Source organism: Oncorhynchus gorbuscha, linkage group LG06 (assembly GCF_021184085.1).
Source record: "Oncorhynchus gorbuscha isolate QuinsamMale2020 ecotype Even-year linkage group LG06, OgorEven_v1.0, whole genome shotgun sequence".
Lineage (NCBI taxonomy): Eukaryota > Metazoa > Chordata > Actinopteri > Salmoniformes > Salmonidae > Oncorhynchus > Oncorhynchus gorbuscha.
Window position 1 is genome coordinate 36,148,802 of NC_060178.1, and position 27,994 is coordinate 36,176,795.

Genomic DNA, 27,994 nt, shown 5'->3' on the forward strand with positions numbered 1-27,994 from the left:
CTGTTAGCTCAGACAACAGAAACTCCATTGAACCAGACCAAACTACAGCATTGGACAGACAGAAAGTGATTCAGTTTTATCAATCATACACTCCCACACACTTTCTCTCTCCTTCTGGGTTTTTTCATGCTGTCACTGAGACATGATATGAAGTGCGCGCACTCGCACACACACACACACACACACACACACACACACACACACACACACACACACACACACACACACACACACACACACACACACACACACACACACACACACACACACACACACACACACACACACACACGCACACACACGCACACACACCCCACCTTGCCAGACCCAGTCTCCTTACACCATCTCCCCCATTGACCATCTCTAAAACACTCCAGTTTATGCCTCAACAGAGCTATCCTGGGTGAAGTGAAATGTGTATCCACTGTCTGTGACAGGCTGTTGATAGTCAAAGTGGACAGTTGTATCCCTTTGACACATTTGTAGGCCAGAGGAGAGTGAGACAGCTGAGAGAATAGTCCTAGAGAGAGTAGATGCATGGCGTCAAAGCCTCGTGATCATAGTCTCCCACAGATCTAAGACCCTGTAGAAGAGAGGAGGAGGAGGAGGGAGGAGAGAAAATGAGGGTGTTTAGCGGTATGGACCATAAAAGTGCTGCAATAATCATAATAAAAAAAGAACTCGGAGAACGACGAATGGAAGAAATTACAGTACGCTTATCTCCAAGGGGGCTTGGCTCAGAGACGCTCCACACACAGTCACACAAGTCTGGCAGATGCTCGACACACACACAGTCACACAACAAGCGAGGTGAAAGCCCCAGAAGTCTCCCACAGCTCGCTCTACCTTTTTTTCCTCTCACTCCTTTCTTCATGTTTATCCACGTGGAAAATCTTAGATGAGCATCTAGTCTACTTAAGCCTTCCCCTCTGTCCAGACTCTGGAAAAATCATCCCCATCCCTCCTGGGAGAATAACCGAACGCACGGCAACCCAGAAACAATCATACCTGCTCTCATTCTGCTGGCTTCAGGGGCCTTGGCTTTGAACAGAGAGAGGGGAGGTAGAGAGAGAGAGAGAGAGGTAGAGAGAGAGAGAGAGAGAGAGAGAGAGAGAGAGAGAGAGAGAGAGAGAGAGAGAGAGAGAGAGAGAGAGAGAGAAAGAAAGAGAAAGAGAGAGAAGAAAGAGATAGACATTCAGACAGACAGACAGAGAAAGAAAGAGAGAGACCGAGAGAGATCTGTAAAAGTTATGGAATTTTAGCACCAGACAGAAACAATTCCAAAACAAGTGAGTCACCAGAAATGCAAAGGCAATAAGGCATAAACACAGTTGCAGGGAGACAAAATGGCAGAGGATTAGAGAATTAGTGCAGTAGAGTCCAACATAATCACATTAACAGTGTCGTGATACCCTCTCTAATGTCAGACTGAATGTGCCGATGGTAGGGTCACTCACGTAGAAAGACCTGGAGAATATGCTTCTCAATGTCCACCTTGAGACCATTTAGCCAGTCAACTTCCAGACGTTATAGATCAACGGAGGACGGCATCAATCCATGATCTTTCACACTTACCAATGTGGGAAGCTAAACTTGAACGACCAGCGGGAGATAATGTGATACCAATCTATCAGATGTTGAAGAACTGGAACCAACAGCCACTTTCCCACTGCACTCCCAGTCCACACTCCCACTCCCAGTCCCAGTCCACACTCCCAGTGCCAACTCCTCATCCCCTCACATACTTTTACCAGTCAGATGTGTGGAAGGACAGAGGCGAGCTGAGCAGCAGCTGCTGTGTGTCTCTATCTGCCCACAGAGAGACTGCGATGCCTTCCATCCGGGTTCCATCTGGCCCATTGCCGTGGTAGCAGATAGACTGACACAAACACTGTCCATCGTTGGGATTGTCTATACTCTGCATTCTACAGTCCTCAGTCTGTGATAATGTGATTAATGTGATTTAGACCATGTCACAGCAGGCAGGGCCCAGGGAGGCTGCAAAGTGTGTCTGAAACCAGGGGTCTCAGCAGGAACGGCCCAGCCAGGGAGTGAAGACAGAAGTACCAGATGCCCCTGGGATCAAAGCCCCTACGGCCCAGTTACACGCCTGTTCAGCAGGCTGGGATCAGGTGGCGTTGCCCTGCCCCGAAGTACACATGGAGTGTGACGCCCAAATGGTAATCTATTCCCTATATAGTGCACTACTTTTGACTAGAACCCTATGGGTCCTGGTCAAAAGTAGTGCACTAAATAGGGAATAGGGTGCCATTTGGGATGCACAGAGGCTACCAGGCACCTCCAGATACCCCTGTAGAGAGGCTCTGAGAGTCCCAGAAGGAGCCAGGAAGCCCTGCCTGATTGATGATGGGGAGCCTGGTCCAGGGATTTGTGTGTCCTGGGTCCATTACAGTCCCAAATGGAACCCTATTCCCTGTATAGTGCACTACTTTTGACCAGGGCCCTGTCCACTATATAGGGATGGGAATAGGCTGCCATTTGAGACCCAGCATGCTAGTGACTGGCCAGGGACGGAGAGGGAGGGAGGTGCGGACAGGACTGTGGAGGGAGGCTTGTCTGGACATATCACGTTACGCTGAAATCAAACCCCTCACACAACCCTCACAGGACGACAGCTGTTGCCAGCCCCGGCCCGCCAGGCCAATCCCAGATGGCATACCGTGACTGGTCAGAGCATGTACGTAAACAAGGAAAATACCATTCCATCAAATACAAAACTATCTCAGTTAATGAATCATTACTGTAGGCAATCTTAACAGATTTTCCGTAAATTACCAAAACAATACGCAAAGGGAGGTTGGTGCAATTGCAATAAACAAGAACTATGTCTGTCGATTAAGGTATGTCGAAAAACATATTCCAAGTGAGACATTCTTCTCTGCCAGACAGTAATAACTACAGGACGATTCAAGGCATTCATTCGGCCAGCCGCCTGCGTCGAGCATTTAGAATGCAATTTAATGACCCTTAAAGGATGTTTCATGACCAAACATTCATCAATACATCAGCACAGTAGATAATGATACTTCCATAAACAATGTATGTACAGCCTCCTGGTATGAAACTTTTTCTTTACCCCAGCAGTAGAACACAGCTGTCAGAGACCTCTCTCTTTGCACCTCCATCCAGTCAGTCAGACCTGACACCATTACCCATTACACACCTCTAGCCCTCAGTAGCCCCGGCAGCAGGAACCAGGACCAGGGCGTTTTCCTTCATTGACAGAACTAATTATGAGCCTAAAAGTCCTCAGTGACTCCGAGATAACTCAAAACATCCTTCAATTAGCCAGCTAGTAAGAGTAATCTTATCAAAACATTATTTCCCTTTGCAAATAATAATAACAGGCAATCAATGTCAGCATGAACGCAGCAGACACTTTATCATAACCGAAATAGAGTTGGCTGGAGCAGCTGCCTGTAATAATGGATAATGCCTTTCAATACAAGCAGCCCTTTGTAGCTGGGTTGATATACTGTCGAAATAACCAAAGGGTGACTTGCCATATTCTATACTTAGGCCTGGGGAAACATGTCCCTGCATGCTCAACACAGGATGCTCAGCAAAACAATCATCACTCGTCTACAGCAGACAGACAGCACTAGCCGAGCACTGAAAAGTCAAGGCTGTTGGAAAAGCCTTGCACAGCCTGGAACGTATCCAATGAACATTAAGATCTAGCTTCATCAGATAGAGGTGTGTGTGTGTGTGTGTGTGTGTGTGTGTGTGTGTGTGTGTGTGTGTGTGTGTGTGTGTGTGTGTGTGTGTGTGTGTGTGTGTGTGTGTGTGTGTGTGTGTGTGTGTGTGTGTGTGTGTGTGTGTGTGTGTGTGTGTGTGTGTGTGTGTGTGTGTGTGTGTGTGTGTGTGTTGTCTGTATCATGGCTCTTTCTGGATAACTGCTCCGACAGAGGGGAAGAAGGGAACCTGTTGACTGCTCTTATCACAGGCCCCACCGGCCTTCACCCTGCTGATCTGAGGGCCGATGGGGAGCCTCTCCACTGCACCTGATGCTAATCAGTCTGCCTCCAACCTCCAGGTCACACACACACCCACCGAGACACACACACCTCAAATGGGCCCCGCAGAACACAGCAGGCAGATAAGACGTCAGGGGCAGATACGGCTTCATAGGATGATAGTAATCAGGGTCGGATAAAGTGGGCTGCAGGGATGCAAAGGAGCACAACACCGCCTCAAGGAGAGAGAACGAAGTAGACCCAAATCTCTTCCAGATGAGTTTAAGCGGACGCAGTCCTCACAACTTCCCGCCTCCATCGCCGAACACATTCACGTCACGTACTGTAAGCCTACCGATCCCCCTGGGGACAACAAGTCTAGATGTGGCATCACATAACTACATATCCATTCAACATGTTAAAGGATCCTTCAGGTTATAAGGTGTCAGTCTGCACGATTCAAATACGTCTAGAATATGTGTGCTCAGCATAAAAACACTGTCAGGACACCCAGAAGGAGACATGTTTAAAGAGATAGCTGGTTTTGACATCTGACACTGGTGATAGTTGGCTCCCATCGCTGCTTGGTTATTACCAGGCAGATGACTAGAGGAATGTTGTTCTCGGCTACTACCCTTACCTTATTCCAAGAGAACCTGTTCCAAATGGAAGGCCCCAAATTCTTTTTTCAAGGACTCGAATCACCCAGGTCATAGACTGTTCTCTCTGCTACCGCGTGGCAAGCAGTACCGGAGCGTCAAGTCTAGGTCCAAAAGGCTCCTTAACAGCTTCTACCCCCAATCCATAAGACTGCTGAACAGTTCATCAAATGGCTACCTGGACTATTTGCATTGACCCTCCCTTTGTTTTTACACTGCTGCTACTCGCTGTTTATTGTCTATGCATAGTCACATTACCCCTACCAACATGTACAAATTACCTCGAATAACCTGCACCCTTGTACACTGATTCAGTACCAGTACCCTATGTATATAGCCTTGCTATTATTTTATTATGCTACTTTATTATGCTACTATTTTCTAAACTCTATTTTCTTATAACTGCATTGTTGGTTGAGGGCTTGTAAGTAAGCATTTTACAGTACGGTCTACTACACCTGTTGTATTTGGCTCATGTGACAAATAACATTTGATTCCATATGAATGGAATTGACTCCTTGTTAGAATGAGTTCTCTAATAACTCTGTTGAGAGAGAGAGAGAGAGAGAGAGAGAAGAAGAAGAGTAAATGCTGGAATTGTGTTCATGTATAGTATGTAGCTTGACTTGTCTCTTGCGATCGACTGTTAGTTCCTCAGGAAGCTGTTATACTCCTGTCCTTTAGAAGCTGTGACTGGGGGGCTGTACTGCCAGTCACCCTCCAGGCAGAGCTCCGAGCAGCTATCGAACAATTCCACCTGATAAAACAATCATCTGCTCAGCCTCACGCTGATCCGCGGCCAAGAGCGTCTCGTTTGATGTTTGCCTCTGGTAAGTTGATTAGACAAAGATGGCCTGTGTGAGAGACAGAGAGATATATATATACTGCTGGCCGGGCCCTCTCCCTGACTTTGTTTATTTTCAGCCAATCATATGGCCAGACCCAGACGTGGACTTGCATCCCACATGGCACCCTATTCCCTATACAGTGCACTACTTTTGAAAGGGCCTGGACAAAATTTGTGACCTAAATAGGGAAACGGGTGCCATTTGGGACACAGCCCTACACTAGAGCAAAGAGCTTCGCTCAGACCTCTGCTGTTTATCTCTCTGCTGCTACGACAGAATGACGTTTGTTTTTCAGAAAGTGTCTGTGCTTATTTTTGTGTAACAGATGCCAGCGACATGGGAAACACCACCTCGAGGAAATGCCAGCATGATATTTCCCACGATGCCCCTCACTGCGTTAGCAGTGGATGTGCTGGTGGCAGAGATGGAGATAAGAGGTGTGAAAGCCACTTTGATAGTTCCTCTTAAACTTAAATTAATAGCGTGTATTAGCTTGGTTTATTAGAGACGGGATTCTATTTGAGCCAGGCATCTATTTCCTTAACGCCCACGGCTTTTGCTAAATAAAGTGTTGAAAAAACTACCACGCTGTTTATTGTAACCAGTATGACCAAATCCATTGCAGTCAGATCAGAAGTGCAAAGGCTGCCTACCATACCTCACCGATTTTGCAGGATCTCACGCAGGATTTAACATTTGTCCACGTACCCCAGTTGAAATCGATGCCTAAACCTAACCGTCAAATATGTTCTGCTTAACTGCATTTTTTCCCTGTTTAAACAAACTTAACCACGTGATCTTGGTATTTAAAACAAAATGTATTTAGTTTATTGGAAACAGGTGTTTATTTGCTGAAATATGTGCCAATGCCCGGCTATTAAAAATGGATGGACGGCTATTTGAGACCGTTTCATTTAAGTTTTGCGGTAGTTCTTGAAAGAACACATGGAGAAACGTTAAAAACCTGACACCAAAACCTGTTCACAAAGGCTCGTGGCAACAGTCGAAATGTAGACTTCCAATGAGAGCTAAAGAGAAACGACTTTTGCACCTATGGGTCAAACCCCAACCGGAAAAAGGCAAGTAGCAACACAATCCTAGGGGTTTAAGACATGGCTGAACTATGAGCCCGTGGCAAGTCTGGTAATCCAGTTAGTTTACTGTTCCCTTCTTTTCCTCCCTATTCTCTTGCTCTCTATGACTCTGGGAAATGTATTAACATTAGAAGTGGTGCATCTAATCTTGTGCAAATGTGCCACAAAATAATGATGTCCCTTATCTGGGACCAGTATTCCCCTCCCCCGCTGCTGTGCACGCAGCCGCAACCTGGTACTTACAGGTCTTATCGGGGATCTGCTGGTGGAGAATGAGTGCTTTGTTCCCCCTATTCTGGGCTAGTGCCTTTCCAGTCCCCTGGCTTGTCTCTGCTACCTCACTGAGACATACCCTCAAACACGAGGGAGGGAGGGAGGGAGGGAGGGAGGGAGGGAGGGAGGGAGGGAGGGAGGGAGGGAGGGAGGGAGGGAGGGAGGGAGGGAGGGAGGGAGGGAGGGAGGGAGGGAGGGAGGGAGGGAGGGAGAGCTTTGATCTGATACTTTGATCCCGGTTGGTCAACATAGACTGATGACATCATAGCTGTTTAGTACATACAAGCTATAGTGGCCGTTAACCTGGAACTAAAGGATTACAGATTACAGCCCACTGAGCCAGAGTCAAAAGAAAACACTACCATTGGATGGAGAGAGAAAAACAGATTGTCACATATTACAGCCAGTTCTTTGTTGAAGGTGGTGATGATTGAAAAAGCAGGCTTTAGTGGTGATTGAAGAAGCAGGCTAGGATGTGAGATCTGTGAGCTTTCTTTACAAAATATACCGACGTTCTCTTGAGTGATGGGGCAAAGTTTTATGGCTCAGTCCATCCGATCTCAAGGAAGCTCAAGCCAGGAGCATCAGTCAATCCTTCTGAAGTCTCATCCAATAGAGCCAGCCCCCCCCCCCTCCCGTTCTCTCTCTCTCTCTCTCTTTGCTCAGAGACATACAGTAAGTACTGTAGCTTCTTTGATCTAAAATTTCTAAAGCAGGAGATGTGTGCCTTGATGTCTTTGGTTACAGAGAGAAGTCCTGCTACGATTCTATTCGTCAATAAGTCAATGAAGAAAGGTGAAGCTCAGCACTGTCCAGACAGAAGAACAACAGCAATTCTAATTCACAAAAGTTTCACAAAATGCGTGATATATTTCAGTACTTGGTTTCGTTGTAGGTACACTAAGTGTCAATCGTTTGGTTTTCCTCCAAACCAGAGCGCAGTAATTGACCAGAGTTGGTGTTGTGTTCCATCAGAAATGTTTTGTTACTGTTTGAACATTGAGACAGAAGTACAAATGTGAGCTTATCACTGTCAGAGTCACGCCCGCATGCAGTGACCACCGAGGTGTTCAGTTTCACTTAATTTGCCAATGTATCTGTGTAGTATTGGACAGCAGCCAGGAGGCAGTGTATTGTGAAGCAGGCAAGTGCAGCTGTGCATTTCTCTCTGTTATTGGAAGGATAAGGGCCCAGACCCCCTGGCTTGTATCCCAAATGGCACTCTATTCCCTACATAGTGCACTACTTTTGACCAAAGCCCAAGTAGTGCACCATACAGGAAGTAGGGTGCTATTTGGGATGCACCCTCTGACTGGTTTATGCCCATACAGAATGGGTTCACTGGGAGCATGGCAGGAAACTATTAATTTCTCTCACTTCTGGACTGAAAACGTGGAGGAACTCAAAAAAAAACATTTGAGGGTTTCACATGTAGATGTGGAGAAGATATAGAGTAGGCCTGACAGAATGCAGCTGGTGTGTGTGTGGGGGGGGTATACAGTGCCTTCGGAAAGTATTCAGACCCCTTGACTTTTTCCACATTTTGTTACATTTAGTCTTATTCTACAATTGATTAAATTGTTTTTCCCCTCAATCATTTACAAACAATACCCCATAATGGCAAAGCAAAAACAGGTTATTAGAATAAATTATTGAAGAAAAAAAATATATATATATTACATTTACATAAGTATTCAGACCCTACTCAGTACTTTGTTGAAGCACCTTTGGCAGCGTTTACAGCGTTGAGTCTTCTTGGGTGTGATGCCACAAGCTTGGCACACCTGTATTTGGGGAGTTTCTCCCATTCTTTTCTGCACATCTTCTCAAGCTTTGTCAGGTTGGATGGGGAGCGTCGCTGCACAGGTCTGAATACTTTCCGAAAATCACTGTTTGTGTGTGTGTGTGTGTACGTCCTGTTCCTCTTCATGCTTTTTGTCCCGTTTTCTCTAAGCCCCTCCTTGTAACCATAGGAACCAGATGCATGTCTCTGCATGGATATCAGGATGGAGATATCATGGAGCACATTCTGGTAACTAGAGAGACTCATGCAACTAAACCTATTTACATTAATATCTTGAACCCATACCCAATGTCCAATTAGAAGCATTTTCGAGGAACACTATTTACAAATAGGCTTGACTGTATGGAAGATCATGGGTTTATACGGATCTTATGGTCCATCAATACCCCTGTGTCGACAGTGGACCTTGGAGGTGCACTGTCTGTACATACAAGGTGTTACTATTGGGTGGAAGTTGGGTTTATACAGGGAGCTCTGTACTTGGACATATCTGTGTACTTGACTGACCCTGGCTGCTGTACAGTCAGTTGAAAACAGAAAACAACATGATCCACATCGGCCCCTGAGCCCAAACAGCCCAGTCAGAGAAGAGCGTCTCAGCCGGAGCAGGCCACAAGACCCCTGCTTGTGCTGCAGGCCAGGCCAATCCACTCTCTAAACATCAAAACACACACACAGTCCGTTTTGCGGCCAAGATGCCACTTCCTCTTCCATCACGAGAGGCAGAGAAGGAACCCGGAAAAATAACTCTCCATAATCACTGCCTGCCCTGACTGACCAGCCACCTCTGTGCTGACTCTGACAACAACAAGCATCCAAAATACACTCCAACACAAAACAGAGGAAAAGCCTCATTACGTAGAGTGGATGGTGATGAATGTGCAAGCCTCCTGAAAGGACTGAATGAAATGTATTTGAGTGTTCCCCCGTGTTCGTATCAATACGGAGGCCAGCAAGCCATCTTAACTCACGGAGACAGTAGATGCATGATTGCAATTTGATGTTGGTAACAGAAGCGGAGACAGACTAGGCAGAATTAGTCAACCAGTTGTCCAGTGAAATGTTTATGTGTCTGAGTATCTCCTCCATATGCCACTGAAGGTCATGATCATGGGCAGCTTGTGTACGTGTCATGGGCAGCTTGTGAAACCAAACCCTGGTCCCTGCCTGGGCGGTTATGCCAAATTCACGTGCTAGTCGGAACTAGGAAACTCTAAAATGTTTGACTTGCTAATTGATTGTTTAAAAAAAATATATATTTCACCTTTATTTAACCAGGTAGGCTAGTTGAGAACAAGTTCTCATTTGCAACTGCAACCTGGCCAAGATAAAGCAAAGCAGTGTGACACAGACAACAACACAGAGTTATACATGGAGTAAACAATAAACAAGTCAATAACTCAATAAACAAATCAATGACACAGTAGAAAAATGAAAGTCTATATACAGTGTGTGCAAAAGGCATGAGGAGGTAGGCAATAATAGGCCATAGGAGCGAAAAGTTACAATTTAGCAGATTAACACTGGAGTGATAAATGAGCAGATGTGCATGTAGAGATACTGGTGTGCAAAAGAGCAGAAAAGTAAATCAAATAAAAACAGTATGAGGTAGTCTTAAACCCCTAGGATAGTCCATCTGTAAATAGCCCACCCAATCTATGTACAGCTGCAGCGATCGGTTAGCTGCTCAGATAGTTGATGTTTAAAGTTGGTAAGGGAATTAAAAGTCTCCAACTTCAGCGATTTTCGCAATTCGTTCCAGTCACTGGCAGTAGAGAACTGGAAGGAAAGGCAGCCAAATGAGGTGTTGGCTTTGGGGATGATCAGTGAGATATACCTGCTAGAACGTGTGCTACGGGTGGGTGTTGTTATCGTGACCAGTGAACTGAGATAAGGCAGAGCTTTACCTAGCATAGACTTATAGATGACCTGGAGCCAGTGGGTCTGGCGACGAATATGTAGCAAGGGCCAGCCGACTAGAGCATACAGATTGCAGTGGTGAGTGGTATAATGTGATTTGGTAACAAAACGGATGGCACTGTGATAGACTGCATCCAGTTTGCTGAGTAGAGTGTTGGAAGCTATTCTGTAGATGACATCGCCGAAGTCGAGGATCTGTAGGATAGTCAGTTTTACCAGGGTAAGTTTGGCGGAATGAGTGAAGGAGGCATTGTTGCGAAATAGAAAGGCGATTCTAGAGTTGATTTTTGATTGGAGATGTTTAATATTAGTCTGGAAGGAGAGTTTACAGTCTAGCCAGACACCTAGGTATTTATAGTTGTCCATATATTCTAGGTCGGAACCGTCCAGGGTGGTGATGCTAGTCGGGGGGGGGGCGGGTGCGGGCAACGAACGGTTGAAAAGCATGCATTTGGTTTCACTGGCGTTTAAGAGCAGTTGGAGGCCACAGAAGGAGTGTTGTATGGCATTGACGCTCGTTTGGAGATTGTAGTTATACACGTGCAACGAATCAGCAAGTCAGAAATGTCACCATTCCCTAGTTCTGAAGAGCATGTGAACGTGGCATAAAACACTGTGGATTATGACTGAAGGACAAGCGAGGAGGGAAGACAAGACAGAGACAGGATCTGCATCCCAAATGGCACCCTAACCCCCAGTAATAGTGCACTACTTTTGAGCAGGGTCCATAGGGCTGCCATTTGGGACACAAACAGACTATTGAAGGTCCAGATGGACAAATCTGCGTCCCCATCTTAGGTAGGAAGGCCAGCCGTTATAATGTCAAGGAAAAGGATTGTTGTCTATGAGCCAAACGGCAGGCTGCCAGGTGTCCCTTAGTTCGTTACAATGCTTATCTCCACAGAAATACTCCCCAACGGTCACAGGCAGAACCGGTGCAGGGCCAACTTATCTCTATCTCTCTCTGCCTGAGACGGTGGCCTTCTGCAGCCAAGGACAGGGTCAGGAGGGGTGGGTGGAGGGTGGGGATAGAGGGGTTGACCAGGGACAACAGGATTTATGCCTAGGCTCTTCCACAATCCACCACCCTAGAATTCTAGAGCAATTCAGCACGTTCTGTCCTATCCCGGTAAGTAAACCAGCAATTCTTTAACAGCAGAACGGAGTGTGCGAATCATCATCCATACATGAGTTGTTGAGCAAATAATTGGGATACATCTTGGAACTGACCCAAAACAAACTGCTTAGGGGAGTTAATGCAACACCCACATGAAAAAAGACCACAGTTTATTATTGAATACTACAGTACCTACTATATAACTGTAGAATACTATACTACACACTGTATTATCCCTTGATAATTTGTAGTACTTAGTACAACATTGTGTTGTATACTGTAGAATACTATGGTAAATACTACAGTATTATCCACAAAAAAAATACTATAGTAAATACTACAGAAATGTCAGCAAAAACACAACTTTGTTTTACTTCAGCATTTCATTTGCGTATACCCTGCCCTTTCCCCTACCCCATATCCCAATTTTTGCCACCCATAAGTGAGAAACGTACATGCCAAGTAGAGACAATATATTGTGAATATACAACACAGTTAAAAAGTTCAGTCTTTTTTGGTTACTACATGATTTCATAGTTTTGATTTCTTCAATATTCACAAAAATAGCAAAAATAAAGAAAAACCATGGAATGAGAAGGTGTGTCCAAACTTTTGACTGGTACTGTATATAGAACCAGCCCAGAACCATCCAACACGATCAGACCTTCACACGGAGCGAGCGGACCACAGGGGAGTGCCATCGCTGACCCCTGGGTCTAGGGCTTCCTTGTGCGTCTGCTTGCTCCTCGGGTTGTTTTTCCTCCCCTCTACAGATCCTTACCCAGCACCAGTTCCCGTTCCTGTTTTTCTCCCAGACCCACAGTCCTAGAACCAGCACCAACCTCTGGTTTTCCAGCCCTGGTACCTGCACGATTTCCAACCCTGCCCCAACACCAGCACCAACCAACCACAACGGCCTCCTTCATCCCTCCCCGAACACAACACTAACACAAGGTCAACCACTCCACCAGCCCAACCATGACTGACTGACAAATTGATAGACTGATGATTCTTTCGTGTTATTTGAAAGAATGCATTTGTTTTTTGGTAATTGTTTTACTTTTCATTTGATTAACTCACATTGGATTGGTTATTTATTGTTTGAATTGTTTATTATTTTGAAGTTCAACTCAATTTGATTTCATTTGAAATTTGAACATGTAATGAATTTGAGTATTTCTTCAGCAACCCCCCCCCACCAACCTTTCTATTTCAAAGATAATAAAACAAAAACACTTCAGTAAATACTACAGTATGCTACAGTCTGCAAAAACACTACATGAATTACAATAGTATACACCGTAGCATTTGTTTTCGTGTGGCTCTCAACGATTTGAAATGAAACTCATGAAATGAAACACACTCTTTGCAACGATGACAAGGACAAGCATTTCCCATGACATTTGAACATGTCCCTTTTCTCTCCCTCAGTGGAAGACATCACTTATATAAAGTACCATCTATTAGTCTGATGTACAGTCCAGCTATTGCAGTCGGAAGATGAACAAATGACAAAGTCACAAAAACATTAACACTGGCCAAAACGACAAAGACATTTACATTAGATTTATTACGTCTGAGAATTTCACCAGCAAAACAAGGCCAGTCTCAAATGTTGACATAAGGAATGTGTGTGCTTCGACTTTGGGTTTTGTGGGCTCTGTACCTCCCAAGCAGAATTAGTTGACAGTAAAATACCTCATTATTTGGGTGGTGACACCAAGCAGGACAGGTCTCAAAAGAGAAAATAATTGCAGGACTTTAGACAGCTAAACTCTCATGGGTTATCCTCATTGCTCAGCGTCAAGAGCACCACCTCAACACTGCAGAGTGAGAAAGAGAGGCCTTGGAGTCCCAAACCGCACCCTTTTCCCAACACAGTGCACTACTTTTGACCAGAGCCCAGCTCTGTTCAAAAGCAGTGCACTACTGTATATAGGGAGTACGGTGCAATTTGGGACACATCCTTGGTTTCCCCATTATGTCTCTGGTTGTGTATCAGTCTCCAGACCAGAAAGATCCCAGATGTAGAAACTGTAGTGAACGTCAAAGGGCCCTCTCTGGCCTTTGTCCCACTTTTCCCCAATCTCTACCTCAAATCAAAGAGGCCCAATAATTGGGCAGAAGATATCAAAGACCAACAAATACCTGAGAGGTTGGAATGTGCTGGTAAGCGGTGAGTGGAACAATGTTATCTGCCAGCCACTGTAGACACAACCTCATGCAGATTGGGGAGGTTGTAGGAGTATCTCTGCCACACTTCACAATCTGTCCTGACACAAGCATATGTTGCTGCTCTTGTTCAAAAGCAGCAGGAGATCTCTGTTCTTGGCAAAGTTGTTCTACTACAGAACAATGTTACAATTTAAAAAATGCTGTGTTGTTTGGTTGAACCATCTGCTGGGTTGCAGGCATTGGGTCACTTGAGTTGTTTTCTTTAAAAACTGCTCGGTTATTGCTCCTAGGTGCTGGGTCATTGATCCTGGGTTATTGCACTCATAAGACTAGAGACATGGCTTAGTAGGGGCGTGGCTTTCAGATAGTTATTTTGGCCACCCGTGAAAGTATATGTCATTCTGGTTCATCTGTTCTGTTGTATAGTTAGCACATGTTAAGGTTGAACACTGACACTTTTTTTGTTGCTGGCTCCCCTGCCTGTTCGGGCGGCGCCGGCCTACTAGCCGCCATCGATCCCCTTTTCCTTTTCTGTTTGTTATGTCTTATTGGTTGCACCGGTTTCTCGTTTTAGTTTTGATCCAGGACTAATTAAGCCTGTTAGGCCCGTCTGTTTTTGTGCGGGCTTGTTGTCTGTTAGTCGAAGTTGTTGCGTGTTGTGTTCCCTGTCGGTTTGTGCCCTGTTCTGGGTTGGACACTTTTTTTTGATATTCGCCTGTTGTTTTGGATGCCGCAATAAAGTCCGGTTCCCGCCCATTATCCTCTGCTCTCTGCGCTTGACTCCGCACCCACCCCTCCAGGCTGTGTGACAAACATTGTGTTTATACTATGGTATTCTAATTTTGAACATCGCTCTTGATCCTTATTGGGAAATGTGTTGATACGTTTCAATGGAACCTTGTAATTATTTGACCTCCAAGCTTGTTCTTTACAGTCTGTTTTCACCATAAAGGCAGTACGACTTGATGAAGCTAATTAATCCCAAAATCTAAATGCTATTCTATCACAAGGTTTCATTCCAAAAGGTTTAGCTCCTACAGTTACATAAACATTACTGTAGTAGTCATTCAATCACTAGTAGCGGCAATTTAAACAGTACTCAGTAGAAGCAGAGATGGCTTTAGTATAAAATCGTAATGCCCATTCCCACTTGGGTCAATAATGTAAAGAGTGTAATAACAGACCTTAACACATCTCAAATATGACTTCCTATCCCATCTCCTATCTATAGTACTTACTAGATTACTACTTACTTCTAGTCCTATCTATACTACTTACTTACTTACAGTACTTAGGCTCATCGCTCCTTTGGGAGAATAGGTCACAGTGCAAGTCCTATCTATGCAATACAGTGTTAACACTAACGTGTTATGACAGAATCACAAGAGTGGTGTCTTTATTTACATGCTGACTCAACATAACACACCCAGCCTGACACCCAGCTCCTGTTCTTGTCTATGCATCTGGCCTTGGCAACATTTAGATCTGCCTACCTCAGCAGTAAAATCCCCAGGGCAGGCTGCTTTTCACACTACCATGACTGAAGGAGTGGGGGGACACGGAAATATCCTGACGGTCCGCAGGCTACAGAGAGATGTACTTATAGTCGAGCAAATGTTAATGAAAACAGAGGGGAGCCTTGTCGTTCAATCGCCTGATATAAGCCCTGAAAGAGAGAAGGGTAGATGGGTTCATGCTTATAGGCACAAGGAGCTAAGGAGTGTCTTGTTCAACTGTTATTCAACATGTATACTCATCTCCTCAAATATTTACCGCTTCGCCCTTCTTGAAAATGCGTGGATACCATTTTGGATCCTCCTTTTAAGAGCCATAGAAGAATGTGATGACAGGCTTCTTTTCTGTCTCGCAACAGTGTGAGGAGGTTGCAGAGACTAAGTAAGGGGTTCGTTGAAACACAGCCATGGAGATAGCTGGGGGAGATAACATTTTCTCTGATTTAGTTTTATTGATGTTGCCGAGCCCTTCAACAACAATGGCTGTGTTCCAAATGGCACCATATTCCCTATATAGTGCACAAGTAGCGCACTTTGTCTGGGAATAGGGTGTCATTTGGGACGCAGCGGTGCAGCCCTCCAACAACAATCTGATCTCCCAGAGATGTTTACCATCTTCTGCTGCGTTGCTTTGGCCAACAAGCCTTTCTTCGGCTTCCTGTCGGCACCAGGGGGGAAGGAACGGACGCCATTTGCTGGGCCCCTGATTACAATGGGGGCAGAAGAGGGCAGTGAATAGATGTACCAGATAGAGTGTTCTCTACTGTATCTGACAGCACCATGGAAGGAGCAGCTCACAGGGATAAGAGGCCTGGGTACATAGTGGCGAGAGACAGAAGAGCCATCCATCTTTACACTGATAACCAATGCCTGGGAAGTGTTCAATAGGCACAAAAAAAGAAGAACACAATGTGAAACAGGGAGGTACTACCTGTCCAATAAAAAAACACTTGTTTACGGTGTTGAAATATTTGCCTTATTGAACATGACCCAACCAGCTCTCTGATGTATCAAAAACTAGAAGGTTAATGTAGGGCTCTCTCTAGCGTTTAACATCACTCTGGGTCAAGCATTCAAACTCCTATTGCCAGCGACATACAAACACAGTATACAATCTATGCAGCTGATAACACCGACAGTTGAAGTCGGAAGTTTACATACACTTAGGTTGGAGTCATTAAAACTCGTTTTCAACAACTCCACAAATGTCTTGTTAACAAACTATAGTTTTGGCAAGTCGGTTAGGACATCTACTTTGTGCATGACACAAGTAATTTTTCCAACATTTGTTTACAGACAGATTAATTCACTTATAATTCACCGTATCACAATTCCAGTGGGTCAGAAGTTTACATATACTAAGTTGACTGTGCCTTTAAACAGCTTGGAAAATTCCAGAAAATGTGTCATGGTTTTAGAAGCTTCTGACTAATTGACATCATTTGAGTCAATTGGAGGTGTACCTGTGGATGTATTTCAAGGTCTACCTTCAAACTCAGTGCCTCTGCTTGACATCATGGGAAAAATCAAAAGAACTCAGCCAAGATCTCAGAAAAAAAAATGTAGACTTCCACAAGTCTTGTTCATCCTTGGGAGCAATTTCCAAACGCCTGAAGGTACAAAGTCCATCTGTACAAACAACAGTACGCAAGTATAAACACCATGGGACCACGCAGCCATCATACTGCTCAGGAAGGAGACGCATTCTGTCTCCTAGAGATGAACGTACTTTGGTGCGAAAAGTGCAAATCAATCCCAGAACAACAGCAAAGGAACTTGTGAAGATGCTGGAGGAAATAGGTACAAAACTATCTATATCTACAGTAAAACGAGTCCTATATCAACATAACCTGAAAGGCCGCTCAGCAAGGACGAAGCCACTGCTTCAAAACTGCCATAAAAAAGCCAGACTACGGTTTGCAACTGCATATGGTTGGCAAAGATCATACTTTTTGGAGAAATGTCCTCTGGTCTGATGAAACAAAAATAGAACTGTTTGGCCATAATGACCATCGTTATGTTTGGAGGAAAAAGGGGGAGGTTTGCAAGCCGAAGAACACCATCCCAACAGTGAAGCACGGGGGTGGCAGCATCATGTTGTGGTGGTGTTTTGCTGCAGGAGGGACTGGTGCACTTCACAATTCTGACATTTCACATTTTTTAAATAAAGTGGTGATCCTAACTGACCTAAGGCAGGGAATTTTTACTAGGATTAAATGTTAGGAATTGTGAAAAACTGAGTTTAAATGTATTTGGCTAAGGTGTATGTAGACCTCTGACTTCAACTGTAACTACTGTGTATTGTAAAATCTCCCCTACATTGAGCAACACAGATTCTTCTGCACACTCCACCCTTGTGCAAGCAAGTTTAAACAAAGACTCTACAAACCCCCACCACCACCACCTCCATCCAAATCAAATGTAAAATGTTATTGGTCACATATACATATTTAGCAGATGTTATGGCGGGTGTAGCGAAATGCTTGTGTTCCTAGCGCCAACAGTGCAGTAGTGTCTAGCAATTCACAACAATAAAAACAAATCTAAAGGTAAAAGAATGAAATTAAGAAACATATAAATATTAGGACAAGCAATGTCGGAGTGGCATTGACTAAAATACAGTAGAATAGAACACAGTATATGCATATCAGAAGTAAAGTAGCATGTAAACATCCTCAGTTAACGCTGCTGTTATTCTTGGAACAAGTCCACTATCGTCTCTTTTCTATTTCTTCCTTCTCGTGTTAATAACATTTTGTGATCTTCTGACTGAATGTGAGCAGAGCAGCTGCTGAGCAATGATAAAGTAAATGAGAAATGATGCACCTCTCCCCAGAAAGCTCTTGAGTTAGCCTAACTTAACAGAATTCCAGTCATTATAGCATCAATTAACTTGGTACAAAGTGTTTTTTAACCCGAATGCCAACCCACACTTTCATCTACATTCTTAGGATGGCATACTGCCCATGGAACGATACGGACCGAGATAAACAAGAGGTGACGTTTTTTAAATGTTTTATATATATTTTTTTTTTAATGTGCTCATCTGCTGAGGCCACTAAACTCAAAATGACACCAGTGTTTTTGTTGACATCCGTGTTAATGCTATGGTAAAAACAGCATGCTGGGATGCACGTTGGATGTTTAGCTGTCTGACAGAGGTGTGCACTTTGGGTTACAGTTATAATAGTGTACACAGGTGAGGATAGCGTGAGACTACAGTATATGTATATGACTCCCTGGACCAGGTGTGGCTGTTCTGCATTAGCTCAGCCAGGTGGGTGACTGACCTCTGCAGGTGTGTCCTCTGGTCCGTCATATTATATACAGCATATTGTTATACATTGTATTGTATATAGGTGAATACACTATATACACACACACACGTGTCTGACCTCTGTAGTCTTGTGGTCTGGCCCCTTAGGACCGTGGCCCCTCAGGTTGATGATGTGGACCTCTTGAGGCAGCCCTGTTGTGCCGCGGGAGGCACAGCCTGACATGGCCGTGAAACTCTTTAGCAGGGCCTGCACCGGGTGGCCTACGCCGACTGGCAGCAGCTCACACGGGCTGCGTGACAACGGGCCTGTGGGGCAGAAAATAAAAAGGAGATGAGTGCTAACTCGTGCAATTGCTTTTCGAGACTCCAAGATCACCAGTGTGTAGCTCGAGAATCTGCATAAAAAGGAAACACACTTTAACATCAACTGAAGTTCTAAAGGAAAAAAGCCAATAGACACAAGAGGCAAGTTTTCCACACTGCAGCGTCGGTCCAACGAACTGCAGAACACTTTATACGGAGGTTATGGAAATCATTTATAGACTGTTCATAATTAGAGAGTGTACGAATCAGCTGCTCTTTTGTGAATGACGAGGGCAAATAAAGGAATGTCCGCATGCAACCATAATGAGTGGCATAATCATTATCTACATTGGGCGTAGCAAAATAAAAGGCGGCCCGCGCACATTGTCCGGGCACAAAGCTCACTACTTCTCAAAGTAGGCCATTCTCTCCAGTCCACAGCCCACTACACAGCAGACTGGCTTCTCAACAAAGAGCAGCATCATTCTTTCTGACCCTCAACAGGCCACTAATACAGACTGGCCGCGCCTCTGAACAAAGCAGTGTCTAGCTAAGCTTCTACAGGCTGTTACGGTGCCAGACCTATAATCAAGATGACCCAAAAGAGCCCTCCAATTAAAATCCCCTTTATTTCACATTCATTTCTTTCTCTTTTCCCTTAAAATGGTCCAAATCGGGCCTTCTCTTAATTCTCTAATCACTACAGGAGGTGGACCAGACTTCACAGTGTAGTGCTCTTGGCTCTGGACAACCCATAATTAGCCGTTATGACTGGGGGGTCAATTATAGAAGTTGCTGTGGAGAGCTGGCACTGGAGGTGTTCCTGTGAGAGTCTGAAGCGAGAAGCATGTCAGATTGATCTACAGTGTGTGTGTGTGTGTGTGTGTGTGTGTGTGTGTGTGTGTGTGTGTGTGTGTGTGTGTGTGTGTGTGTGTGTGTGTGTGTGTGTGTGTGTGTGTGTGTGTGTGTGTGTGTGTGTGTGTGTGTGTGTGTGTGTGTGTGTGTGTGTGTGTGTGTGTGTCCTGCAGCACTGAAAAGACTGGTGACCTTGGAATTGGAGGATAACAAGAACGGATGGACTATAACAGGGATCATGTAATTGACCATAACGAGCACAACTTGTTAACAACACCTCGAAAATAAAAAAATGATTTAAAAAAAATAATGTTATGTTGGAGGCGGTGGGATAAATTTCTCTCACTATGGATCAGAATCTCGCTTTTGTATTCTTGTTTTCATTTCACTCCACAATGATTAGCCTAATAGGTGGTTCAGGTAACATTGTGAGGTATAATTACTAAAAACTGAAGGTAGCTAAAGTCAATTATAATAAATAGGCTACATCTAAATCTCGGACTGCCATAGATACTCATTTCCTGAGGGCAGTGGTCAAAAAATAGGGCCTTCTGCCTCTTTCCTCTCCCTGTGTCCGTCCGTCCATCCGTCCATCCGTCCATCCATCCATCCATCCATCCATCCATCCATCCATCCATCCATCCATCCATCCATCCATCCATCCATCCATCCATCCATCCATCCATCCATCCATCCATCCATCCATGGCTGTCATGTGGAGAGAAACAGTGGGACTAACGAGCCATGTCAGGCATGCAGAGCCAAGTCCCAGCGTGGTGAAACCCCAACCCCACCTTGCGAGTAAAACATTTTAGCGGCCCCCCTCATAACAGCAAAGAGCAGATAGATTTGTTTTAAAGTTAATTTCCTGTAATTCTACACATCTTGGCATGGGACGGAGAGAAAAATTAGCAGTTTTACAGCTAATTTCCTGTAATATTTATTTTTTATTTAACTAGGCAGGTCAGTTAAGAACAAATTCTTATTTACAATGACGGCCTAGCCCGGCTAAACCCTAACCCGGAAGACGCTAGGCCAAATGTGGACTCCCAATCACGGCCGGTTCTGATACCGCCTGGAATCAAACCAGGGTCTGTAGTGACGCCTCCAGCACTGAGACGCAGTGCCTTAGACCGCTGCACCACTCGGGAGCCCACATTTTTGCCTCCACCCTGTTTGCAGTTTTTAATATGATAATTGATGATCAATGGGCCCCACCCGATCGGTAATTCGACCATGATTACTACAAGTTTAGATAGCTGGCCGCTAGACTAACTTCCCAATTTAAATACAAATTGCTGACATGAACTAATTAAGTGACTAAACATTTCTAAATTGCACCTTGTGCATTCTATTGTTGTATTCTATTATTCTAACTCCCTGCCCTATCTAGTGCACTACTTTTGACTGATTTTAACTACTTAAAACACACACACACATACACACACAGACAGCCCTACGGTTTTGTGCAAGGCGTTGGACAGGCCTTTTCCATTAGAGAAACTGTGTCTCAGGGGACTAGTTGTGGCCAGGCTTTCCCCTGTAGGTCAGTCCCTACACTTTTACTCTGCCTGCCAGCCCTACAGGCTCGCCTTGCGCCAGCCTGCGCAGGGCCTGCTCACGTTTCAAACACTGCACGATAAACACGCTATGGTTTGCCGATGGCAATCGGTGGGGAACATTTGTAAATTATTAAAGAGAAGTTAAAGACAGGGGAAATAACTTTAAAACTCCTCTGTCTCTGACATAAATACTGTACCTCAACAGTGGGTTGCTAGAGGAAGGTTTTTCTCTGAGTGTAGCTATTGTTTTGCTGTACTGTACACACAAACACACACACACACACACTGCACATGTGATCCGCACAAAGCCTGAGACATGCATACCTTCCTCTCTGTGTCTGTCCCCCACCTTCCACCTCTCCTTACCCCCTTCTTCTCCCCTAGGAGTACACGCCGGTCCCTCTCGAACCAAAGTCATCAGCCTTCAGTCCTCATCTCACAGCACTTAAACTCACATTTTCCCCACACCACACAGTGGAATAACAACCACCCCGTCAGCCAGACAGAAGAAAAAAATAGTCCTTTTTGGAAGACGGCCAAGAGATTACGGTACTTGTTGGGCAGTGATGTTGTTTATTCATTTAACTTCATGGAGAAAAAAGGGCTACACTGAGACAATACAGTGTAGTGGAAGAAAAGAATCCGGAAGATTTGGACAATAATTGAAGGAAACCAAGTATTTGTTTTATAACACTAAACACAAATGCAGCTGTGGGTAATAAACAAAGACAGTGTTTCCATCCCATAGAATAATGTTTTGGAGATCCAGGGTATCTTGTTAAATATCATATCAGGACTGAGTGGTTTTGGCCAAGACGCAATTGAGCAACAATACGAGCATCGTTTCCCCCAAAAACTAAGTGCACAACGAAGAGAACGAGATACAACCTCAGAAAGCAGCTCTGATTATCTCTGTATTACATATTCATCTATGTCCAGCCATATTCACAACATTATTAAACAATGATGTATTTTGGACATTTATAAGCGGGAACTTAGTTTACTACATATATTTACACACAGGAACTTTAAAAGACATGTACTTATACAAACATCCTCTATTATAACCATAATATCCTTGTATTATTTATATTTTTCTGTGTAGCTGAAACCAACTGGAGTCTAATCCTGCACATCTGGTATGGTCATCACAGTTTGCAGCCTCCACGGAGGGGGAAGGGGGCGGACTTGTGGCCTTGCCACAGCTTTGTCTCTTCTGTCACCTTGTCTGATCCCTCTCCCCCATCTATACCTCCTTCTCTCTCCCTTTATCACTGTCTGTACCCCTCTATCACTGTCTGTACCGCTTTCTCTCCCTCTATTGCTCCTGTCCAGCAGCTGCTGGCCCCTCTGGCTGGCCAGGCCGAGCAAACGCCCACAGAGCGGAATGAGAGAAGTGGATGTTCGCCCCACATGAAAAACAATCCTGAAACAGAGTGCCCACAAGACAATTCACTAAACAGACTATACACTGCAGAGCAGGCTCCTCTAAGACCAAAGCCCAGCAGATCTAGCAGATGACAGTAAAAAGTGATATTCAATCTGCGATATCTACCATAACAGCAAAATATTTATCTCCGATTTTGGTTAGGAGAATAAGATATTAATGCTAGGTGCTGGATTATTGGTGCTGGTTTATTGAGATAGTAGTTTGGTATGGGCGTGGCATACAGACAGTTATTTTTTTAGTCATTCCTGTTCATCCGTTCTGCTGCATAGTTATCACAGGGTAAGGTTAAACATTGACATTTTTGTAGCTTCAATGACGCTTACAAAAGTGTATGAGTTCCCAAAAATCCTACGTAAATCCCATTGCTGGGATACGAGATGGTATATCTTATTATAATATTATGAACACATAATCTAAATATTATACAACCATGTGTACAATAAAGAAATTGTAGTATGTAAACTTAACATGATGAACAGGAATGACATTTACTCTCACGGTGCCAATAAGATCTAGCTGAAAGACACACCCCTAATAAGCCACGCCTCCTGAAAATAACCTAAGGATGACATTAAAAAAGACCCAGCTGCTGGGTCAACCCAGCATGAGAGTAAAAAATACCCAACTGATGGTTAAATTAACCCATGTTTGGGTAATCCCAACAACGCAATTTGTTTGGTTATTCACACAACCCAACTAGCTGGGTCAAAATAACCCGCCATGTGTTCTGTCCACTATTTAACCAGCGCTGGGTTATCAAATAACCTAAATTGGGTTGTTTTTAGCCAATCATTTTTTAGAGTGTGGTTTCCACAGGACTGTCTCTTCCTGTCTCAGCCTGGGTTCTGAAAGAGATGACAGACAGAGGACCCTGCAGTAGTGCAGCATGTGGGATGGAGAGCACATCCGTTTGAGTGAAGACAGCATGGTCTGGTCCTGCCAGGTATGGCCTGGACCCACAGACTCAACATCCTACTATCCTCAACACCTAGACCTATCCACAACCAGAAAACACAATTTTTTTTAAAATAAATAAATACTCAAAACCCACAGAAAACCATTCTGTGTACCTCAACAGTTTCAGAACTGATATATATATATACAGTAAACTCCTGTTTCCTTTCAAGGGTTCAGGGTAGCATACCTTCACTAGGAAATAATTATCTGATATCATAAATGAGTAACTAAAGTAAGTAACAGAAAGATGAGGTTCCAGTTACAGAGAGGATGTACTGTCGTTGATGGTAGACATACAAGGTAAATGGATGCATAAAAGGTGGCATGTTTCTGCTGCTACCTCAACTTCCTGACTGAAAAGTCTACGCCTCTCTCTTTCACACCCACACGCACCTGTTTATAGAGGGCAAAGGGCAACAGACAACAACTGTTACAGCTATTGGCCTACATATTTACATAGGTATTCTACCTTAAGTTAACACATTTAGATGTGAACATTTTTACATATGGTATAATCATCATAACTTGTGGAAGGTTCCAGTATGAAGGGTGACTGAAATAACCCATTCCTGAAACCATTTGCTAAATGTAAAAATGTCACTCGGGTTGTTGTTTGGCGGCATGGGGCAACAGTACTGAAAAGGCATTTGTTATATACCTTACATTACCGTATGACCCACAGTTTCAATTAAGTCCTGTGAGTCGAGGGAGACGTAGAAGCCACCCACACACATGCTTCATGGCCAAAGTCAAAATATGCCAGGGAAAATGAAAAAGAGCTGATAACCTCCTGCTGTGCCTTTGACTCTCTCTCTTTCCCACTCCAGTAAGTAAGTAGGTAAGTCAAGAGTCTCTCTATATCTGAATATTCTGACTAGGTTATATAGTATGTGTCCCAAATGGCACCAGGGAATAGTGTGCCATTTGGGATAAAGAATAAATGAATATGCTGACTGTGATATATAGTACTACTGGGAAAAGCATCAAGAGGAAATGACGACTGTTTAGGTGACTGAATTTAGGCAGGGTAGAAACCAAAGGCATTCACATCTTCACACATCAAACCAGGAGTTTAGTAAAAGACACGAGCGAGAAAGTGAGAGCGAGAAAGTGAGAGTGAGAGAGAGAGAGAGAGAGCGAGAGAGAGGTCACATATGGGGGAGGCTCTGACACTGACAGATAAAAATGCACTCTGACTCAGATGAGCATAACTCCTTGCAACTCCACTTAACCTTAACCTACAACGGAGGTTGTGGGAGTTGAGAAGCACAGGCAGCCAGTAACAGGACTGGTCTAGTTCTCAATCTCTATCAGTCTCTACTCTACCCCTTACAATACATATAACATCTACTGAAGTTCGCTTGTCTGGTTATGCCCATCTTGCGAATTACAGTTAAGCACACACAGATTAAAATCAGGTGGTCCCAGTATATCAGTCTCTACTCAGAAGATATATATGTGAACTGAAATGTATTCTGTAGTGTGGGCTTGTTAAGTACTTTGATTATTACACTAATGTTGAAGACTGGGGAACGTGGATACTTTGGGATCGCTCACAAAAGGGTTAGTACTAGGAGGAGAGTCAGGATGTGAGCGTATAGAAACTCAAAAGGATACTTCAGTCTCAGAGACTGTATAAATACTCTGTAAGCAAACACGCTTAAGACGTATTTAAAGACACTGGATACGCCCCAAAAGGCACCCGATTCCCTATACAGAGCACTTTTTTGACCAGCGTTTCCAAGAAATGCACTCTGCTGCTTCAACATGCTGCTGGTGACATGCCAAGACTTGGGTACAGGATGTGATGTCATACCATGTGCCCGTTAGGAACATATCTGATATTCCCACAAAGCCATTTCCGAAGAGAAACAAACAGAGCCTTCCCCCAGCGCACTATACACAACACACACACGCCCGCACACACACACTCAGAGACAGACATGTGCACATATGGACACACACACACACACACCCTCATGTGTCTTGTTCCAGGCATCCCCCAGCAGTAGACCATTGTATATACACAAAAGTATGTGGACACCTTTCAAATGAGTGGATTTGGCTATTTCAGCCACAGCCGATGCTGGCAGGTGTATGAATCTAGCACACAGCCATGTAATCTTCATAGAACAATATTTGCAGTAGAGTGGCCTTACTGAAGAGCTTAGTGACTTTCAACGTGGCACTGTCATAGAATGCCACCTTTTCAACACGTCAGTTCGTGCCCTGCTAGAGTGGAACCGCCGAGTGCTGAAGCACGTAAAAACGTCTGTCCTCGGTTGCAACACTCACTACCGAGTTCCAAATGCCTGGAAGCAACGTCACAGAATAATGGTCTGGGACTTTTTGTTATGGTTCGGGCTAGGCCCCTTAGTTCCAGTGAAGGGAAATCTAAACACTAATCCACACAATGACATTCTAGACAAGTCTGTGCTTCCAACTTTGTGGCAACAGTTTGGGGAAGGCCCTTTCCTGTTTCAGCATGACAATGCCCCCTTTCACAAAGCGAGGTCCATACAGAAATGGTTTGTCGAGATCGGTGTGGAAGAACTTGACTGGCCTGCACAAAGCCCTGACCTCAACCCCATCGAACACCTTTGGGATGAATTGGAATGCAGACTGCAAGCCAGGCCTAATTGCCGAACATCAGTGCTCGACCTCACTAATGTTCTTGTGGCTGAATGGAAGCAAGTCAATGCCGCAATGTTCCAACTTCTAATAGAAAGCCTTCCCAGAAGAGTGGAGGCTGTTTTGGCAAAGGGGGGACCAACTCCATATTAATGCCATGATGTTGGAATGAGATGTTTGACTAGCAGGTGTACACGTACTTTTGGTCGTGTAGTGTATCTTCAGAAGGATATGAAGGTTACTGTAAAGAGATACTTTTATACAGCTTTAATTCTTACACTGTGTGTTTCACAAAATAAAGTAAGCAAAAAAAGAAAAGTCCCTTGTTCCAGGACCCTGTCTTTCAAAGATCATTTGTAAAAATCTAAATAACTTCACAGATCTTCATTGTAAAGGGTTTAAACACTGTTTCCCATGCTTGTTCAATGAACCATAAACAATTAATGAACATGCACCTGTGGAAAGGTCGTTAAGACACTAACAGCTTACAGACGGTAGGCAATTAAGGTCACAGTTATGAAAACTTAGAGGACACAAAAAAGGCCCTTCTACTGACTATGAAAAACACCAAAAGAAAGATGCCCAGGGTCCCTGCCCATCTGCGTGAAGGTGCCTTTGGCATGCTGCAAGGAGGCATGAGGACTGCAGATGTGGCCAGGGCATTAAATTGCAATGTCCTTACTGTGAAACGACTAAGACAGAGCTACAGGGAGACAGGACGGAAAGCGAATGGTCGGATTCGCGTTTATAATCGAAGGAATGAGCGTTACACGGAGGCCTGTACTCTGGAGCGGGATCGAATTGGAGTTGGAGGGTCTGTCATGGTCTGGGGCGGTGTGTCAGCATCATCGGACTGAGCTTGTTGTCATTGCAGGCAATCTCAACGCTGTGCGTTACAGAGAAGACATCCTCCTCCCACATGTGGTACCCTTCTTGCAGAATGTCAGTGTTCTGTCAAGGCCAGCGAAGAGCCCGGGATCTCAATCCCATTGAGCACTTCTGGGACATGCTGGATCGGAGGGTGAGGGCTAGGGCCATTCCCCCCCAGAAGTGTCCGGGAACTTGCAGGTGCCTTGGTGGAAGAGTGGGGTAACATCTCACAGCAAGAACTGGCAAATCTGGTGCAGTCCATGAGGAGGAGATGCACTGCAGTACTTAATGCAGCTGGTGGCCACACCAGATACTGACTGTTACTTTTGATTTTAACCCCACTTGCTCAGGGACACATTATTCCATTTCTGTTAGTTACATGTCTGTGGAACTTATTCAGTCTATGTCTCAGTTGTTGAATCTTATGTTCATACAAATATCTACACGTTACGCTTGCTGAAAATAAACACAGTTGACAGTGAGAGGACGTTTCTTTTTTTGCTGAGTTTAGAAGACGCTGCAGAATACATCCTTTACCCTGTACACATTCCCAAATAAAGACAGACAGGATTTAAAACATTTGTTAAATTATACAAAGAAATTGAAAGGCAGGAAATACATGTAATAGACAGGGTGGGGCCACTATGTCGGGGTGTGGCCATTAAACCTGTGGTATCTCAGTTCCCATATGGACCAAGGGATTATCTC

At 44.4% G+C, this 27,994-nt stretch overlaps 1 protein-coding gene across 1 annotated transcript in view; it reads right to left on the bottom strand.

Annotated features, from left to right (window-relative positions):
* The window catches only part of LOC124037893 (transforming growth factor beta receptor type 3-like), a 134,437-nt gene that overhangs the window by 68,668 nt on the left and 37,775 nt on the right, over nt 1–27,994 (bottom strand). The window contains exon 3 of the mRNA XM_046353105.1: nt 18,777–18,964. Coding sequence (XP_046209061.1) covers nt 18,777–18,964 — 188 coding nt within the window. The remainder of the gene's footprint in view (nt 1–18,776; nt 18,965–27,994) is intronic.